The sequence below is a fragment of the Blennius ocellaris genome (genome assembly GCF_963422515.1).
Source record: "Blennius ocellaris genome assembly, chromosome: 17".
Lineage (NCBI taxonomy): Eukaryota > Metazoa > Chordata > Actinopteri > Blenniiformes > Blenniidae > Blennius > Blennius ocellaris.
Window position 1 is genome coordinate 19288238 of NC_137666.1, and position 16781 is coordinate 19305018.

Sequence of the window (16781 nt, forward strand, 5' to 3'; positions counted from 1 at the left end):
TGTTGAAGACTATCCCGGACTTCACAAGAGGAGGCCACCGCAGCGCCGCGCACAGCCACCCGGTAGCCGACAGGAGAGCCGCAGACCGCCGAGCCGGGACGCAACACACACGCCACCGCCGGAGCACGGGACCCACATCGCCGAGGAGTCCGCCCCGGGTTGGAGCATGGCTCTGGACTTTGCCGCCGGCTGTATCGGAGGTGAGCGGACCGGTTAGCCTTAGCTTAGCATTGTGCCGCTGTTTAGAAACGTGGACAGTTCAGGCTGCTGGAAGAAGGAAAAATAACTAACCCTAACTGTCGGTGAGCCCTGGAATTGTAAGAAAAATAAAATAAAGTTGAACCACTCCAACACGTGTTTGCACAGTAATGTACAGTAGAGGTGCTGGAAGTGAGTTTAAAGCTTTACAAGCCAGGAACACGCGCCAATACTCGAATGTGAATTGAAATCGCATCCAGCAGCTGGAATCCAGTTGAAGGCATCAGCTGGACCTTCGTCTTACCTGTTACCTGTCACCTGTCTCACCTGAGGCTGAGGAGGAACTGATCCTCAGTGATTCTTTAATTCCAGCATTTTGATTTAAAAAAAATAATAAACAAACTTATATTCTGAGTTCTTTTTGTCACACTGAAGGAGATAAGACACCTGATGTCCTTCCTCTTCAGTATCAAGTGTTCCTGAAACCCCCTAAACTCGGGACCAACTCCAGTCAACTGTGATTCTGTGACATAGATCTGAGATATAATAAAGGTTCTTCTTCATGTTTGCTTGTAGGTTATCCTGATGTTGAGCTGGAATAGTTTCTGCCCCCTTTCCCCACTCATTTTAGGCTAAAAGGTTTGAAGCTCCACCTCTTGTAAATTAGAATAAATGTCCGAATTCTGCACCTGTTGTATTGAATTACACGATATGGATGATGATGAATGTGACCTTCAGTATGTGTGGTGAGGATCTAACTTGGGTCTTTTGCTAAAAGTAGACAGACGGAACTGTTGAGTAGTTGATCCACTAAACATCTTTGTCCTGCATGCTGCCTTTGATTTCAGAGTCAAAGTCAGGTTGGGTTTGAAGATCAAAGAAACGGCTCAAACAAGGATAAAATTAACGCTGCCTAAAGCGAGACAGCTTCTATTAAAAAAAAAAAAAAAAGAGGAAGAGTGCCTATAAATGATCCCAAAAAGTTTAAGAAGTCCAAATAAATGTGTTGGAACTGCAGACATGCACCTGTTCCAGTGGGTGAGACGTGTCTGTTGGCCACAGGCTGCAGATCAGTGAAGCTCCTGGTTAATGAGTGAGGATGGTGGGAGTCAAGGCCGGTCCAGCAGAGCCGGCCTTGCATGTTTGCTTTGTGACACGGTGGACGCCTCGTGGCATGTCCTCCTCTGACGCCGCGCGCCGTGGCGAACTCTCCACTAATGGCCTCTCCGTGTCGCCTTCAGGTGCCGCTGGCGTTTTGGTGGGACATCCCTTTGACACTGTGAAGGTGGGTGCTCTTCCTGCTCGTGTAAAACAGACATGAATAAGTGCTTTTAAATGGAATGTGTCTACTGTCGATGTGTCCTTTTTATTTTTATTTGTTTTTTTCCACAATGTAATACACAGGTCAAACAACCTTTATTGTTATTCGATGAATAACGCCATGGTTTCAGCTCATATGTTATATTTGTATCTACATTTCAATCAGGCGCTACACTCACCTGGTAACGGAGGAATTCTAACCAGAGGTCTGAAACTATTCTTAAGAGCCGTTTTCACACTTTCCACCCCATCAAACTGATCATTCAACATAATGTTTTGGTCGTTTCTCCCCCGGAGGGGGGGAGGTCGCCATTTAACAGCAACAGTGTCACTGTGTTGTAGATGAGAGAGAGAAATAAACACCCTCTCCACGGAAATGTGACCTAGTAAGTACGGTCAAGGTCTTTCCTTTCTCTCACCTCTAGAACCATAACGCACTAAGACGTCTCTTGTGTGTTTTTCTCTCGCTTTTCCTCCCTCGTGTTCGACCCAGGGGTCTGCAACCTCTCTCAGTCGCAATAACTTTGATTTGATTTGAAACGGCAGGGGTTGGAGCGAGGAGTGAAGCGAAATGACGTCGCAGCGAGACGTCCGTTTGCAAATGAGAAACCTTTAATACTTTTAAAAGTTATTTCTTCACTTGTAAAACTGCTTCTGGGGTTTTTAATCCATAAAGTCTCAGAACTACAGTTTTTACAGCTGTCACTATTTTCACCTGCTTTAAAAGAAAATAATTTTTTTAAAAGTCTCTTTTTAAGCTCTTTCTAACAGCTTAAACCTTTTTTTTTTAAGCCATGTTAACAGTTTGAGTCACTCTTTACTAGTTTGTGTTGCACGTCTTGAAAGTAAAGCAGGTTGTCAGTGATGCGAAACAGCAAATGTGGCAGCAGGTTGCAGATCCCTGTCCTCCACTGTTGTTTTCCTTGTGTTCTGTTCCCAGTTTTTTTTTTTCAATGTTTTTGTTTCTTCTTCATGTGAATGAAGCCGTGCTCTTGTGGTCCGAGTCAGACGTGAGCTCTGTCGTCCCCAGGTGAGGCTGCAGGTGCAGAGCGTGGACAGACCCCTGTACCGCGGGACGTTCCACTGCTTCCAGTCCATCGTCCGGCAGGAGTCTGTAAGTGGAGGAGGGCGCTCCGGAGACGCTTTGACGTGTCGTGTTTCACGTGTTCCCGACACGGAGGGTCACAGAGGACCTCAAGCCACCACAGCTAAATAAAGACTGCAGGGACTCTTACATTAGAAAATAGTTATTTATAGTAGTTATAGGGTTTGTAAATTGATGTCAATCGGAGGAGTGATTTACCAAAATGGTGTTTACATCTCTGCAAGCTGTTATTGTTGCAATGTTGTGTTTCAACCATGTTCTGTTGGTTCCTATACTTTTGTGTTACTTGAATGCACAGTTGGATTGATTGGCTGAAATGGAGGAGGGGGCGGGTCGTGTGTGTGTGTGTGTGTGTGTGTGTGTGTGTGTGTGTGTGTGTGTGTGTGTGTGTGTGTGTGTGTGTGTGTGTGTGTGTGTGTGTGTGTGTGTGTGTGTGTGTGTGTGTGTGTGTGTGTGTGTGTGTGTGTGTGTGTGTGTGTGTGTGTGTGTGTGTGTGTGTGTGTGTGTGTGTGTGTGTGTGTGTGTGTGTGTGTAGAAGAAGCGGCCCGGTCTGTTCAGTAATAGAGACTTTACAGACAAGAAACTCGTACTCGGATGAGTAACTTTACTCTGATTACTGATCTGGAAATGGTAGCGCGTTGGATTACTCGTTAATGAAAGATACGGTCACATTAGAGTAACGCATCACTGCTCTTACACACTGTTCATTCATAACACGGTATGATTGACAGTTCCCTTGTAACACGTATTTCCAGCAAGTTTTAAACTACAAACCTGTGGATAGGAGAGATTCTCTTTGTTCGTGGGTCTGGTTGCTCATGCAAAATGACTAAAAATTGCTATTCAGTGGTGATTATTCAAATTTAACCCACAGCGAGCCTGTGATTAATCTGAATTAATATTTAAATCATTAGACTGCCGAAGTTATTACCATCAAACGACGCATGAGCACATTGTGAAAACAGAACAGCAGGAAGTTTATCACACAAAAAAACCCACCAGAAGTAGAAATAAAGTGTATAAAGTAAAAGACATACTGACCACAAGGTGGCACTGTAGGACCACATACAAAGAATATTGTAGAGGAGTTTGGAGCAGAACTCCAAACTCCTGAAAATGTGTTTGATGAACTTTCAGCTGGTGGTCTTAAATGAGATGGAACATAAGAATTCTGCCTTATCCCCTTTTTTTAATGCAGAAAAGATGGTTTCTGATAAATGGTCTTGACACTCAAATGAAAAATGTCAGCAGGGTGTCTCTCTGTCTCTCTGCGGTGTTGGGATGTGACCGTGACCTTGACCTCTCCCCGTCTCTGCAGGGACTCGGCCTGTACAAAGGCATCGGCTCCCCCATGATGGGTCTCACCTTCATCAACGCCATCGTGTTCGGCGTGCAGGGGAACGCCATGCGGAAGCTGGGCAGCGACACGCCGGTGAACCAGTTCCTGGCCGGCGCGTCGGCCGGGGCCATCCAGTGCGTCATCTGCTGCCCCATGGAACTGGCCAAGACTCGCATGCAGATGCAGGGGACCGGGGAGAAGAAGTCCACGAGGAAGCTGTACAAGAACTCCCTGGACTGCCTGGTGAGGATCCACCGGCGGGAGGGGATCCGCGGCATCAACCGCGGCATGGTGACCACGCTGCTGCGGGAGACCCCCGGTTTCGGCGTGTACTTCCTGACGTACGACGCGCTGACGCGCTCGCTGGGCTGCGAGCCCGACGACCCCTACATGATCCCCAAGCTGCTGTTCGCCGGCGGCATGTCGGGCATCGCCTCCTGGCTCTCCACCTACCCCGTGGACGTCATCAAGTCGCGCCTGCAGGCCGACGGCATGGGCGGCGTCAACCAGTACAGCGGCATCGCGGACTGCGTCCGCCAGAGCCTCCGGAAGGAGGGCTGGAGGGTCTTCACCAGGGGGCTCACGTCCACGCTGCTGCGCGCCTTCCCCGTCAACGCCACCACCTTCGCCACAGTGACGCTCTTCCTGCTGTACATGCGCGACGGCGAGGAGTGCGCCATGCAGGACTCGGAGCCCGCGTCCGTGCAGTCGCTGCAGACCCTGCAGGCGCAGGCGCAGCCCACCAGCATGTGAGCCCGTCGGCCGCAGAACCGCCAACCGCGTCGCCTTTGGACCTGCAGAAAACAGACAAAACATTGTCTTCAGGTTAAAATGTTGGTGAAAAGCCTCATGAAGAATCAGGATTTCTGAATCCACCCCTCACGCTTAAGTGATGTTACTTCGCCAGCAGAAAGAGGTTTTTATTTTTTGTTTTTTTTCTAAAGAATCCGTCCCCAGTAACTAAACCCAGAACCGGTAAAAGGTTGAACGTTAACTTGGCCCGATTGGACCCGTCGTCTCCCGTCCTCTGTGTGGACACCATGAGATCTGAGGACGCGTGTCCCTCAAGCGAGCGCTCGTGCTTTATATTTAAATAGTATATTTTGAGACTGAAGCTGCGCCTGTACATACTATCGATGCTTTTTGTACATATTTAGTTGAGTGAGTAACTTGGGGACGAGTTTAGGTCAAACGGTTAAACTTGGCGATTCACGATCGTTGGAAGCGCAAAGCAAATGTGGAAGTGACTCTTGATTCACTTTCATTCAGCTGAAATTCTCACTGTTACTCGGTCATATCAGCGAATGTTACGTTACAGAGTTGTGACTGGAACGTGTCCAGCAGACTCTACATGCACAAGGTTGACCACTTTACTCTCATACGTAGCATAGGTCCTGTAACACAACTTTAAATTTCTTCCTGCTTGTTGTTGTCAGGAGGTTTGAAAGACTATAAGACATTGACTATTATTTTTTTTTTAATTCTGCCTTTTTTCTATCAAGCTTTGAAATTGGTCAAAATTCTGGGGGTGGAAAGTCTCAATTAAAAGCCTTTTAACTAAAGTCTTTTATTCAGTCTCTCTACTTCCCATCAAGGTGAAGCACAATGTTAAATAATCTTGAACTCCTCTGACCTGGAGGAACTCTACGGTCTCAATGTGCCGACACGACGCTTGTCGTGGGAACCGTTATTCAGTGATGGGGAGAATATTTCTGTCCATGTGCGTTCTACTGGTGTTTTAATAAATACGATGTTGCAGGAAAGTCGTCGTGTTACAACTTTTATGTCGGCGCTCTGCAGCCACACGTGGTTCTCCAGCCCCTCCGTCGCCGCTCGTCAGAAATAAATCAACTGTCGGACATGTTTATAAAGGAAGTTCAAAGTTTCTCCTAGAAAGTCTGAGTCGACTGACTCCGAGATGGGAAATTCCGAGTTCCTGGTTCCAAAACAGCTGATCTAAATTGTCTCAATCGACTCTCGGTATGTGAACCTTGAGTTAAAGCGCCTGAAGAAAAAGCCATCACCAATGCAGCCCCGAGATCACGAGTCACTATGGCAACAGACCCGACAACCAGAGTTGTTTTGCCGCGAAGGTCCCGGCGCTGCAGCAGCAGAGGAGACGAGTCTACCAGAGTCTACGCATATGTTTGAAAGCATTACTCTACGGACGCAACGGTTAATTTAAGATCACAGCAGACGGGTAGAAATGATGAATAGGTCTAAAAATCTGAATTTCATTTAAGTGCAATCCAAGATTAATAAAAGTGTCTAAACCCTGTGTTAAAGTGGAGTCATTTAAAATGTGATGGTGTAAATCAACTAATAAAATACAATACACTCACTTACTTATAGGTATTTCTTTATTTATATAAAACCCTGAAAAGAAAAAGTCAATTGTTTCAGTGTGAGGGTGATTCTCTAACAGCTCTACACGCTGTTGCTTTACCAATATTATAAAGAAAACTAGCATTTCACAAAAAATGTAATGCTGTGCATAAAATGTGCTCTGATGTGAGACACGGGGGATTCTGGAAGGAATTAATGCAGTTAAAAAAAACAAAGTTCCAATGGGCCAGAAGACTCAACATAAGTTATCTCAAATTATTTGTGCCTCGATGTCGATCGGGTTTGGAAATAATGGACAATCAATGTCTGGCAGCCGCTTCAGGAGGGAGGAGACAGTAGAAACTCAGGGTTTCCTCTACTAAACCTGCTTCAGGAGGGAGGAGACGGTAGAAACTCAGGGTTTCCTCTACTAAACCTGCTTCAGGAGGGAGTAGATGGTAGAAACTCAGGGTTTCCTCTACTAAACCTGCTTCAGGAGGGAGGAGACAGTAGAAACTCAGGGTTTCCTCTACTAAACCTGCTTCAGGAGGGAGGAGACAGTAGAAACTCAGGGTTTCCTCTACTAAACCTGCTTCAGGAGGGAGGAGACAGTAGAAACTCAGGGTTTCCTCTACTAAACCTACTTCAGGAGGGAGGAGACAGTAGAAACTCAGGGTTTCCTCTGCTAAACCTGCTTCAGGAGGGGGGAGACAGTAGAAACTCAGGGTTTCCTTGACTAAACCTGCTTCAGGAGGGGGGAGACAGTAGAAACTCAGGGTTTCCATCCTGTACGCCCGTCCCCTGTGGTCCTGAACCGCAGACAATGAACAAGTTCAAGTGAAATGTTTCACACTGCGCAAACGACAAATCTCTTTTACTCTGTTGTCTTTATTTATACATTTTAAAGTAATCAAAAGGTAACAAAAATAATCTGGTATTTTACATTAATGTGATGGAGGAAGCTCCAAAGTGAACCTCCCAACCCTGATCACTTCGTACAACAACCTGCATAAAAAGGATTTCTTTACAACTTTTTTTTTATTAAATACTGAGCGTTTATGAGTTTTATACACACCACGAGAGGGTGACCTCTAGTGGTTTCTTCAGGACATAACGGGAAGCCGCAATCCACTTGGGTCTACAAACATGATTTTAACAGATATATTTTCTCTGTTGGTCAAACTGATCCAGAAGAACTACAAAAGAAACAGCTGAATATTTAAAGAATATACATATTGACCAAAAACTGCATCCATAAATACAAATGGTTGGGAAAGTATTCACACTGAGAAAAGATGTTTCATCATATCAGACACATGTTCTCCACTGAAAAATAGAAAAAATATATCAAGTGTATATTAACTAAAAGAAAAAAAAAATCTAAAGTCTTCATAAAGTACTTTCATACAAGATGTTAGACGTGGCGTCATTCTGCAGTGGACAGACTGGACGTCTTGTCCTCACTTCTCTGATGCGGCTCAGGACAGGACCAAAGGGTCGCAGCGATATCGCAAGAAGGCGAACAGCTGCTCCGCTCGGCTGCGACTCATGCGGCCGCCGGCCTGAAGGCCGTCCACAGAGCTGCAGGACAGGAGCAGAGGACAAATGAGGACATCAGGAGAGGAGAGGAGGACAGACGGTAGGAAGAGACAATAGAGGACAGTCACCTGTCCATCAGCTGAGCGACGGAGGGGAAGCGGTGGCTCAGCTGCAGCGCGTGCGCGTGGTGGATGGACGGCAGGCTGCCGTACCACTGCAGGGTCTGCTGCCCCCGCTGACCTCCGACCTCCGGCGGTGCCGTGACGCCCCAGCCTTTACGCTGCTCCAGCCGCGCCAGCTCCGCCAGCAGGGCGGCGCTCTCCTCCACCCCGTCGCTCCACAGCAGGCGCACGCCGGAGCGCACCAGCGCCGCCAGCGTGCTGTCGTAGTGGCGCGTGCGCTGGAAGGGCCGGGAAGCGTCTCCTGAGCCAGAGACGCTGCGGTCAGAGTTCCACTTGTCCCACAAATTATTGTAATACATCCTAATAATGAGAGGCTTTTTTTTTTTTTTTGGTTTCACACAAATTCGGTCAGGCTGACGTCCGCCTGCTCAGAGACCCACCTGCTCTGCGTCGCTCCTTCTCCACGACCAGACACACGCGTTCGAACAGCCCCAGCATGCCGCTCACCCGCTCCGCCAGCCGCCTCTGGCCGGGCCCCGCGGCCAGCTCCGCCCGGCTCAGCCGCTCCGCCGCCATGCGCGTGCTGACGATGAAGTAGCCGCCGTCCAGCGAGCACACGTGCACGGCGGCGGCGTGCCGCCGACGCAGGAGGGTCAGCAGGTCGGCTCCGGCGGCGAGGCAGCGGCTGTCCGCCAGGATGCAGACCGGCCCGGGGCCGGGGGGGTCCTGCACAGAGACACACGGCGGGCGGGCGGTCACCTCCTCGGGACACTGGCAACAAGGCTGCACGTTCTCCCTCGTGACGAGAGGCGCCTCGTTCGGTTTTTACCTGAAAGTCTTTCTTTGAGACGACGGGCGTGTCTGGTTCCACAAAGTCCAGCTGGTCACTCAGAGCATGGCGATTTTCTAACCTTTGGAGAAAAGGGCAGGGGTGCGAGAGGACGAGCTTGAGAGGTGTCGTGGTGGTACATGAGGTCCAGGACAGGACGATTCTCTAACCTGGTTCTGTGCCGCTCGTCCTCCTCGGAGTGTCTCAGAGCTTCAGTCTGCAGGGAGCAGCTGGAGGTGCTGGGCTCTGCTCCTCCTCCTCCTCCTCCTCCTCCTCCTCCTCCTCCTCCTCCTCCTCCTCCTCCTCCTCCTTCTGTCTCCTCCTCACTGGAGTCCCGGATGTGGAGGAGCCGAGTGCGTTTGTTGGTCCCTCTCCGTGCAGGAGGACGTTGAGCTCGGGCTCTGTGCAGGAGGAGCCGGCGCCGGGTGACATACTGCCTCCTCCCGTCCACGCTCAACTCCTCAGGCAGGAGTTCCACCTGTGGATCCTCCTCCTCCTCCTCCTCCTCCTCCTCCTCCTCCTCCTCCTCCTCCTCCACATCACTGCCCACCACGAAGCTGTCCTCCGCGTACGTCTCGTCCAGCTCCGGGACCTGACGGGACACCCAGTGAGTCCACCACACTCACCTGGTGCTTGGACAAGTGAAGGTAAAGGACAAGTGGCTACCTGAGAGAAGACGTCCACGTTGGGACGCTTTGTGTAGCACATCTTGAACTTCCCTCGCACTGCAGGACTCCTCACTGACTTCAGGTACACCTCCTGCATCTGAGAGTCTGACAGAGGAAACATGTCACACACACACACACACACACACACACACACACACACACACACACACACACACACACACACACACACACACACACACACACACACACACACACACACACACACACACACACACACACACACACACACACACACACACACACACACACACACACAATGTCCCACCATCCAGGCCTTCAGACACGTGTGTGTTGTCGACAACGAAGCCCTGGAGATCTTCGTTCTGCTCCCGTCCGTCCTCTTCATCGGAGGACACGTCGGCGCCGTCCTCGTCCTCAGACAGCTTTGCTTCTTCGTCCAGGAAGTGCCGGGCTGCTCCACCCGTGCTGAGCTGACGGAGACGTACCGGGGGGGGGGGGCGGGGGGGCAGAGAGAAGGTCGGCTGCTATGAACGTGAAGTGTGACTATTTGAAATTGTATCGAACTCAGTAGATGGACTTGTGATGAGAAACCACAGGCACTTTGAACGGGGACTCTTGTTGTGATGGATTCATGACCGGATTCAATTTCACGGACTTTTATCGAAGCTCCAATACAAAACCTCATCTGACCATGTGTTCTCTGTTTAGGGTTATGCAACGGTAACCTAATGACTGTTTTTTACAAATGTAACCCTTGTTGGGGAAAAAAAAAAGTCATCAAGATTACAGCAACACGTTGCTGGAAGAACATTGTGTCACCATTGTGTGTCCGTCCTTCAGCTGCTGGACAAACCTTTGTGTTGACGGGTTGGACTCGCTGCCTCTTGCCTCGCCGTGTTGCGCTTCTGCGTGAGAATACAGACTCACTCTGGAAATCCTCGTCGGAAACATCTTCAGCCTCTGTTTCATCAGACTGGTAGAGAGAACCGATTAGTCCAGTACCGTACTGTGATACTGCAATACTATCTAACAATCTATACATCAAAGTCTGACTGAGCCCTGAAGGGGGGGGGGACATTTGTGATGAAGTTCTGAAAAAAAAAAAGGATGTCTCACAGTGTTGAGGACTGCACAACGTTTTCTGTTCAGGACCAGAGGAGAGTCCACCTCTGCAGCCAGTTTGGACTGTAAGAAAGAAACGCGTTATGTGTTAGACTTCTATGTCTCCACGACTCCCATCTAATGCACAATGTGAGTCTGACATTTCAGGTTGATGAAGGGGTTACCATGACGACGGCGGGCTTGGTGGAAATGTATGAATAGATCGCCTCTGCTGGCTTTTTTTTTTTTTAAACAAAATGACTAATTTATAAAAAAAAATTTGCAATACACAGCTACTTAAGAAAAGTCACATTTTTAAAATACAAGAAGACGAGTACAGACAGACAGAAAGACCGCAGGCTGAGACGCTCCATTATTTTCTAACCCACAGAACTTCTTCATCAGCAACTAAAAAACCAACTACATATTACACTAAATAAAAGCTTTGTTTTTTTTAGCCCTGAAATGAGCCTTTTAATGGCTTCATGTGAAAGAGAAATTTAATCAGCGTGTGTTTATGTAGGTTGCCATGGAAATGGCTGTAGAGCTGCTTTCTATTGTTCTACACCTCCATTCTTCGTGATGTTGGAGCATTTGATTCAGACGCATCCAGAAATAAAGTGAAAGGAGCAGAAATTCACTATGTAATGCTGAAAAATAAGCCCCAAACTCATTCTAGCATTATTATTTCTATTTTTACTCCGGACTAAAGCAAGACAGACGTGAAAAAACACCAATGGAGCGACGAGGATCCTCAATGTTTTCTGTCTCTTTGGTCTGAATCTGAGGTTCAGACCAGACTAGATGGAGCGACCCGGACCAAACCACTGTTCCAGTCTGTCTCCTCATTCTTCTATGAGCGCTACATTGGAAATCAATGACGTGGCTCTCACTTGGCTCAGTTAACAGTGGAAAAAGAACCGGTCCTTTGGCGGCGCTCATTTAAGAACTGGTCCTGAACTAGAACCTGGTTCTTTCTGGTGGAAAAGCCCAAAGTGTGTACATCTTAGAGCTTTTCGTTCATTTGGTATTCTGCATCCAGGATCTTAGCAAACAAGGCCTTGCGAAGTCTAAATGATTCACTCACCATTTGTGGAGATGACAGAGGGTTGATCCGGCGCTGAGGTCTTCTTTTCTGATGCACACGTTCGTCCTCGCTGTCGCTGGTCACTGAGAAACAAGACCCAAAGAGTCAGAACAAGAAGAGTCCCTCTTAGCTACGTCTAGAGTCGTATTAAACAGACCTTGCGGAGCTTGAGGTGCGCAGACAGACTTAAGTTGTGAACGGCCTCCCTCCATCCGCCCTCTCTCTCCTCCGGAGTGAACCGCCTCCATGAGCGTCCGTCGTCCTCCCGGGGACGTGGTGGGGGATGGGAACATGTCTCGCTCCAACCGTTCAGGCGGAGCGGATAGCTTGTGCTTCTTGACAAACGCTGAGGTGCTCTGTCTGACGAGGCCGCTGCAGGGAGTAGAAGACTTGAACACCGCCGGCTTGGACATCCTGGAAACATGCTGCTCTTCAGGCGACAGAGACGAAGCCTTCTGTTGGACAGGGTCCGTCTCGGCCTCCTCGTCAGAGTCCTCCAGTGTGTAGCCCAGGTCAAAGTTCACAGGGAAGAAGCTGCGGGAGCTGTCGAATGACGGAGGAGCGACTTCTTGCTCTGGAGATCCTTTGAAATCAAGTTTGCTCGAATCTCGTGTTTCCGGCTCATTCTGTCTGCATGCGTGACGTTTTGTCTCCGCGGCGTCGTAGGACAGTTTCCTGTGTGCCGGCTCTGGTTTTAACCTGCGTGATCTCCTCTCTACGGTGTTTTGTTCCAGGAGAGGTGTTTTGGGGGCGACGCCATCTGGAGTGTGCACATCTGGGAAAGTCATCTGCAGGAAAGGCTCGTCGTCACCAAACAGGTCGATGCTCTCGTCCACGTCCACAGCCGCCGCAGACCGGAGCTCTTCCTCAGCCTCCGGGTCCTTGCGGCTGTTGTTAGCCACGCGGATGCCATCTGGTTCCTCCTCTTCGTCGTTTGAATACTTCACGAAGTTTGGTTCTTCATCCCCAAAGACATCATCCCAGCTCGGGCTGTTCGCTGCTGGTCGTTTCTGAAGACGACCATCGGTAGATGTTTCGGTGACTTTGTGACCCATTGGAGACCCGGTGGACTCATCGTCTTTCACGTCTTCGTCATCCTCGTCAACGAGCAAGTTAAAGCTGACCGGAAACAGCTCAGCAGTCTGGCGAGGAGGAGGAAGAGGTGGAGGCGAGGCCGGAGCGTCGTGGAGCTCATCGGGCAGGGACGGGGGAGACCGAGACAGGAGTTCAGCCACGTTGTCCAGGATCATTCTCAGACCTTCGCTCTGCACCAAGAGGCGCTTCGCGGGAAAGGAACGAGGTGCCGAGTCCCACTTCTGAAGGTAGAACATCGCCTCAAGTTCAACATCTTCCTCTGTGACGTCCAGCTTGGCTTGTGTGACCCAGTCGTCCTCCAAATGAGAAACTGGACATGGTTCCTTTGACGGAAACGGACGAGACGCCTCGGGAACGAGAGGAACCGTGACGTCTGAAGGAGGCACCTCTGTCTTCTTGGTAGACGGGAAGACAGATCCAGCTGTTAGTGAAGTCCCTGTTTGCTCTCGGAGACTTTCAAAAGCAGACGAGCGAGATCCTTGAGGTTTGTTTGTTTTCAAACTGGGTTTTTTGATTTTCATTTTCTTCTGACCACATTTTACTGTGTCCGTCTGGTGGAGGTAAGGAAGAAGCTCCTGTTCGTAACGACAGTCCCCCTGAAAACACACAGATTTGTGACTTTAATTGACCCCAGATCACATTTTAAGACAAAAATAAAGGGGAAAAACAATTCTAGGAAAAAATCCCAATTGATACACAGCGCTGAAAAGAAAGCAAATAATTGGATTCAATGTGGGAACTCTGGAGCTAATCTTTGTATCAAGTTCATAGAAATAAATCTTCAAAAACGGAAGATTTCTCCATTCATGAGAGTCCAGACTTTAAAAGACCTCGAAAGATCTATGGACTCCCGACATGGTGAGAAGGATTGAAGCAGCTCATCATGTAAAAGGAAGGTCAGACTTCTTCCCAAGAGTTATACAGCTCAGATGAGGAGATACCTGAAGAACAAGTGTATGTGTGTGTATAGTACAGTATAGTATTGCCACTTTGTTCATGCAATAAGTTTACAAATTTGTTTATATATATATATATATATATATATATAGTTTTTTTCTTTTTTTCTTTTCTGTCAGGATTTAGCGTCAAATGCCAGCGATCAACAGGCTGATTGAAATGTTGGAAAAAAAACAAATCTGGACAGGCAGTCTGCATTGACCATATATGGTAGAAAGTGGACGTGTTGAGGAGGGAGACGAGCTGCACACCTTCCAGGTACATTGTGATCTATAGAAGGAAAGTGCGTGCAGATGAGCGGACGTATGTTTTTTTTTTTTTTTGATCCGTAATTTTTTGGGGTGGAGAACGTCATTTTTCAGCTTTTGGGCGCACGGATATTTTCAGTAGGAAATTCTACGTAAGGTTTTATAAATGAGGCCCCCCGGTCACATGGATTCAATTGTTAATAAAATGCTAATTACAGGAAAGGTTTTGATCAGCAGCCAATAAAATCTGTGCTGAATGTCTGCAGGAGATCAGCTCACACACACACACACACACACACACACACACACACACACACACACACACACACACACACACACACACACACACACACACACACACACGCACACACACACACACACACACACACACACACACACACACACACACACACACAAAGTGGAGAAGTGTCCACTTGTCTTTTTTCTGAGAGGTCATACACTCCACATTAGTCTGCAGCGGCACGCAGATTTTTACATGACACACCGTGAAAGTATCCGAGTGCCGAGTACGAACTCAAAGTAAAAGACAACGTTTGTTTACAGACACTTCCGTGGTGAAGCAGGGCTGTGGAGCCACATGCAGCTCTGATTTGGGTCATCGTGGCCTGACCGACATCCAGCTTCCTGCTCTTGTGTAACAGTTCAGAGAAGTGTTGTGTAACCACAGAGGACACACACGCACACACACCCCTGCACACACACACCCACACACACACACACACACAGATAATACCTCCTGCAGTGAAAAGCTGTTAGGTGAAAGAAACAGCTTTTTTTTCTTGTCAGAATAATGCTTGAACTTTAAGGGATTTATATTTGTTCAGGCAGACGGGGGGGCAGCTCAGTGGCTCCACTGCGCTTCACAAAAGCTGCAGATCACAGCGAACACTTATTACAATTTCAGAGCAGGACAGAAGAAGACAGCGGTTGAGACGGGGATTGTTATAACCTTCATGGGAAGACTCGTTTCTGCACACATCTCCCTGTGTTGTGATTCCGTGGTTGTGATTGGAAACTGACTCACATGATTATCGCCTCACAATGAACAGAGATTGGTGCTGCTGTTATGTTTTGTTCTTTTGCTTTGGGGAATGGTCGCTTCCTGATTTATGTTTTTCATTTGAAACTAAAGAGATATTATAAAACAATTCCACATCAAATGACTTTCTGGTTATTTTGCAGGCTCCATGGGTGTATTCCTATACTTTATACATTTCACACTTTGGTCCAGCTTCAAACTATGTTTTAATCTGAAGAAATGTGGAGTTTGGATTAGTGGCGATCATCCCTTAAAGAAATGTGATTGTGCATTTCTGAATGTGATGAGATTTTAGTATTTACCTCACACACACGTACGCATGGATACAAGTCAACAAAAGAGAAAAATTAGGGCCACAAGTTGAGATTTTATTTCACAGAGAAAAAAAAAATTGAAGACAAGTCAAGACTTTATTTTGTTGTTTTGAGACGTCTGTCTGGTCTGGTCCGTCCCTCCTCATTTGCTCGTGGATGCCGAAATAATCACATCCAATTACATAATTCTGACTATATAGGGTTGCTAACTGCTTATGGGCATCTGATTTCACACAGGATTTCCTTGTTGAATAATAATAACACATTTATTAGCACCCCGGGATCAGTGCCTCGTACTTGGTAAGCAGTTAGCAAAGGGCGACGAAGAGCTGTGGGCTGCACTGTCTCTTCAAAGTCTGAAAACTGTAGAAACAGTGACAAATACTGGCATGTGGATGGACCAGAGGAGAAAAAAAAAAAAGAATAAATAAAACAATTTTTTTTTGTCTCTGAAAAAAAATCTCGACTTTTTTCTGAAGAGCATGAGGTTTGTTTTTTTTTTACCTCAGAAATGTTTTCTTCCTCTGTGGCTCCAATACTCTTCCATAGTAAATAGCCCCTTAATTGTAGAGGTTTTTAATAACACTTGGAGACATTTTGCTCTGATTTTACCGATCCGACACGGTCGAGATAAAATAGTGCCGTTTGTGGCCCCGCAGCTAGAATAAGTCTGAGAACCCAGGGTGAGAAGTGATTCTAAACCTCATGACTTCTTTCAAACGAACGGTGAAATTTTTTTGAATTTGAACAATGTTTTTAATCCTGTTATAGAAGACAATCTGGTTATTTAATCACGTTACATAAGACTTTACAAAAGGGGGAACGTTTTTTGTCTTTCTTTTTCATTCTTTTTGTCCGTTATGAAACCTGCAGTCATGGCGTGGTCGATGTTTATAGTGTCGGCCTTGTAGATGGAAAAAGAGATGAGGTTATGGAGTGAAAAGAGAGCCCAGCAGCGTGTTCAGCTGAGCAGCCTGGCAGGTTAACACAGTTCAACACAGCGACTCCGCTTCACACACACACACGCCATCCAAGCCTCACTTGTTGGACTGAATATATCTGGAGTATGAAGAGGAAACAGTCCCGCTCACCTCATTTTCCTCCCTCATGCCGTCGATGAGCTGCATGATTTGTACAAAGTGCCCACAGCGGAGGGAGTGACCCACCGCGTGGACAGGAAGCGCTTTGTGCTGCCAGTGTCTCCACTCCCACAGGGACAGCTCTCTGCCGCTGGACACCTTCTCCTGTCGCCCAAAGCAATGACATTAACAGGACAGAGACATTAAACGAGACACAGTGTGTCTGATGTGAGCAGAACTTGGTTTTTTTCCTTCCCCAGCTCGAGTCATTGAGCTGCTCACTTCATAATGAGTTCACAAAGTCACATCAACACCTCTCTGAGTTTATTTGTAAATGGGAAAGTTCAATAAAACACTACAAAATATTTTTTTTAAATGATTAATCTAAATGGGAGATGTTGTTGGAACATAAA

At 47.6% G+C, this 16781-nt stretch overlaps 2 protein-coding genes across 2 annotated transcripts in view; one reads left to right on the plus strand and one right to left on the minus strand.

The window, feature by feature from the left end:
- On the plus strand, positions 1-6230 carry slc25a29l (solute carrier family 25 member 29-like). The gene is made up of 4 exons (XM_080513285.1): positions 1-200; positions 1440-1483; positions 2549-2632; positions 3942-6230. The coding sequence occupies exons 1-4, from the start codon at positions 167-169 to the stop codon at positions 4713-4715; spliced, it is 936 nt and encodes a 311-aa protein (XP_080369411.1). The 5' UTR covers positions 1-166; the 3' UTR covers positions 4716-6230.
- A 146-nt stretch (positions 6231-6376) lies between these two features.
- The window catches only part of fancm (FA complementation group M), a gene marked incomplete at its 5' end in the record, with an annotated part of 40109 nt that continues 29704 nt past the window's right edge, over positions 6377-16781 (minus strand). The window contains 13 exons of the mRNA XM_080512689.1: positions 6377-7868; positions 7955-8249; positions 8389-8674; positions 8778-8859; positions 8948-9066; positions 9157-9369; positions 9444-9550; positions 9732-9897; positions 10281-10400; positions 10544-10612; positions 11616-11698; positions 11773-13306; positions 16381-16533. Coding sequence (XP_080368815.1) covers positions 7766-7868; positions 7955-8249; positions 8389-8674; positions 8778-8859; positions 8948-9066; positions 9157-9369; positions 9444-9550; positions 9732-9897; positions 10281-10400; positions 10544-10612; positions 11616-11698; positions 11773-13306; positions 16381-16533 — 3330 coding nt within the window. The 3' untranslated portion in view covers positions 6377-7765. The remainder of the gene's footprint in view (positions 7869-7954; positions 8250-8388; positions 8675-8777; positions 8860-8947; positions 9067-9156; positions 9370-9443; positions 9551-9731; positions 9898-10280; positions 10401-10543; positions 10613-11615; positions 11699-11772; positions 13307-16380; positions 16534-16781) is intronic.

Coding starts and splice junctions, on each gene's coding strand:
- slc25a29l (XM_080513285.1), top strand. CDS start 167: ATGGCTCTGGACTTTGCCGCCGGCTGTATCGGAG. Junction 201..1,439: donor TGCCGCCGGCTGTATCGGAG/GTGAGCGGACCG, acceptor TGTCGCCTTCAG/GTGCCGCTGGCGTTTTGGTG. Junction 1,484..2,548: donor ATCCCTTTGACACTGTGAAG/GTGGGTGCTCTT, acceptor TGTCGTCCCCAG/GTGAGGCTGCAGGTGCAGAG.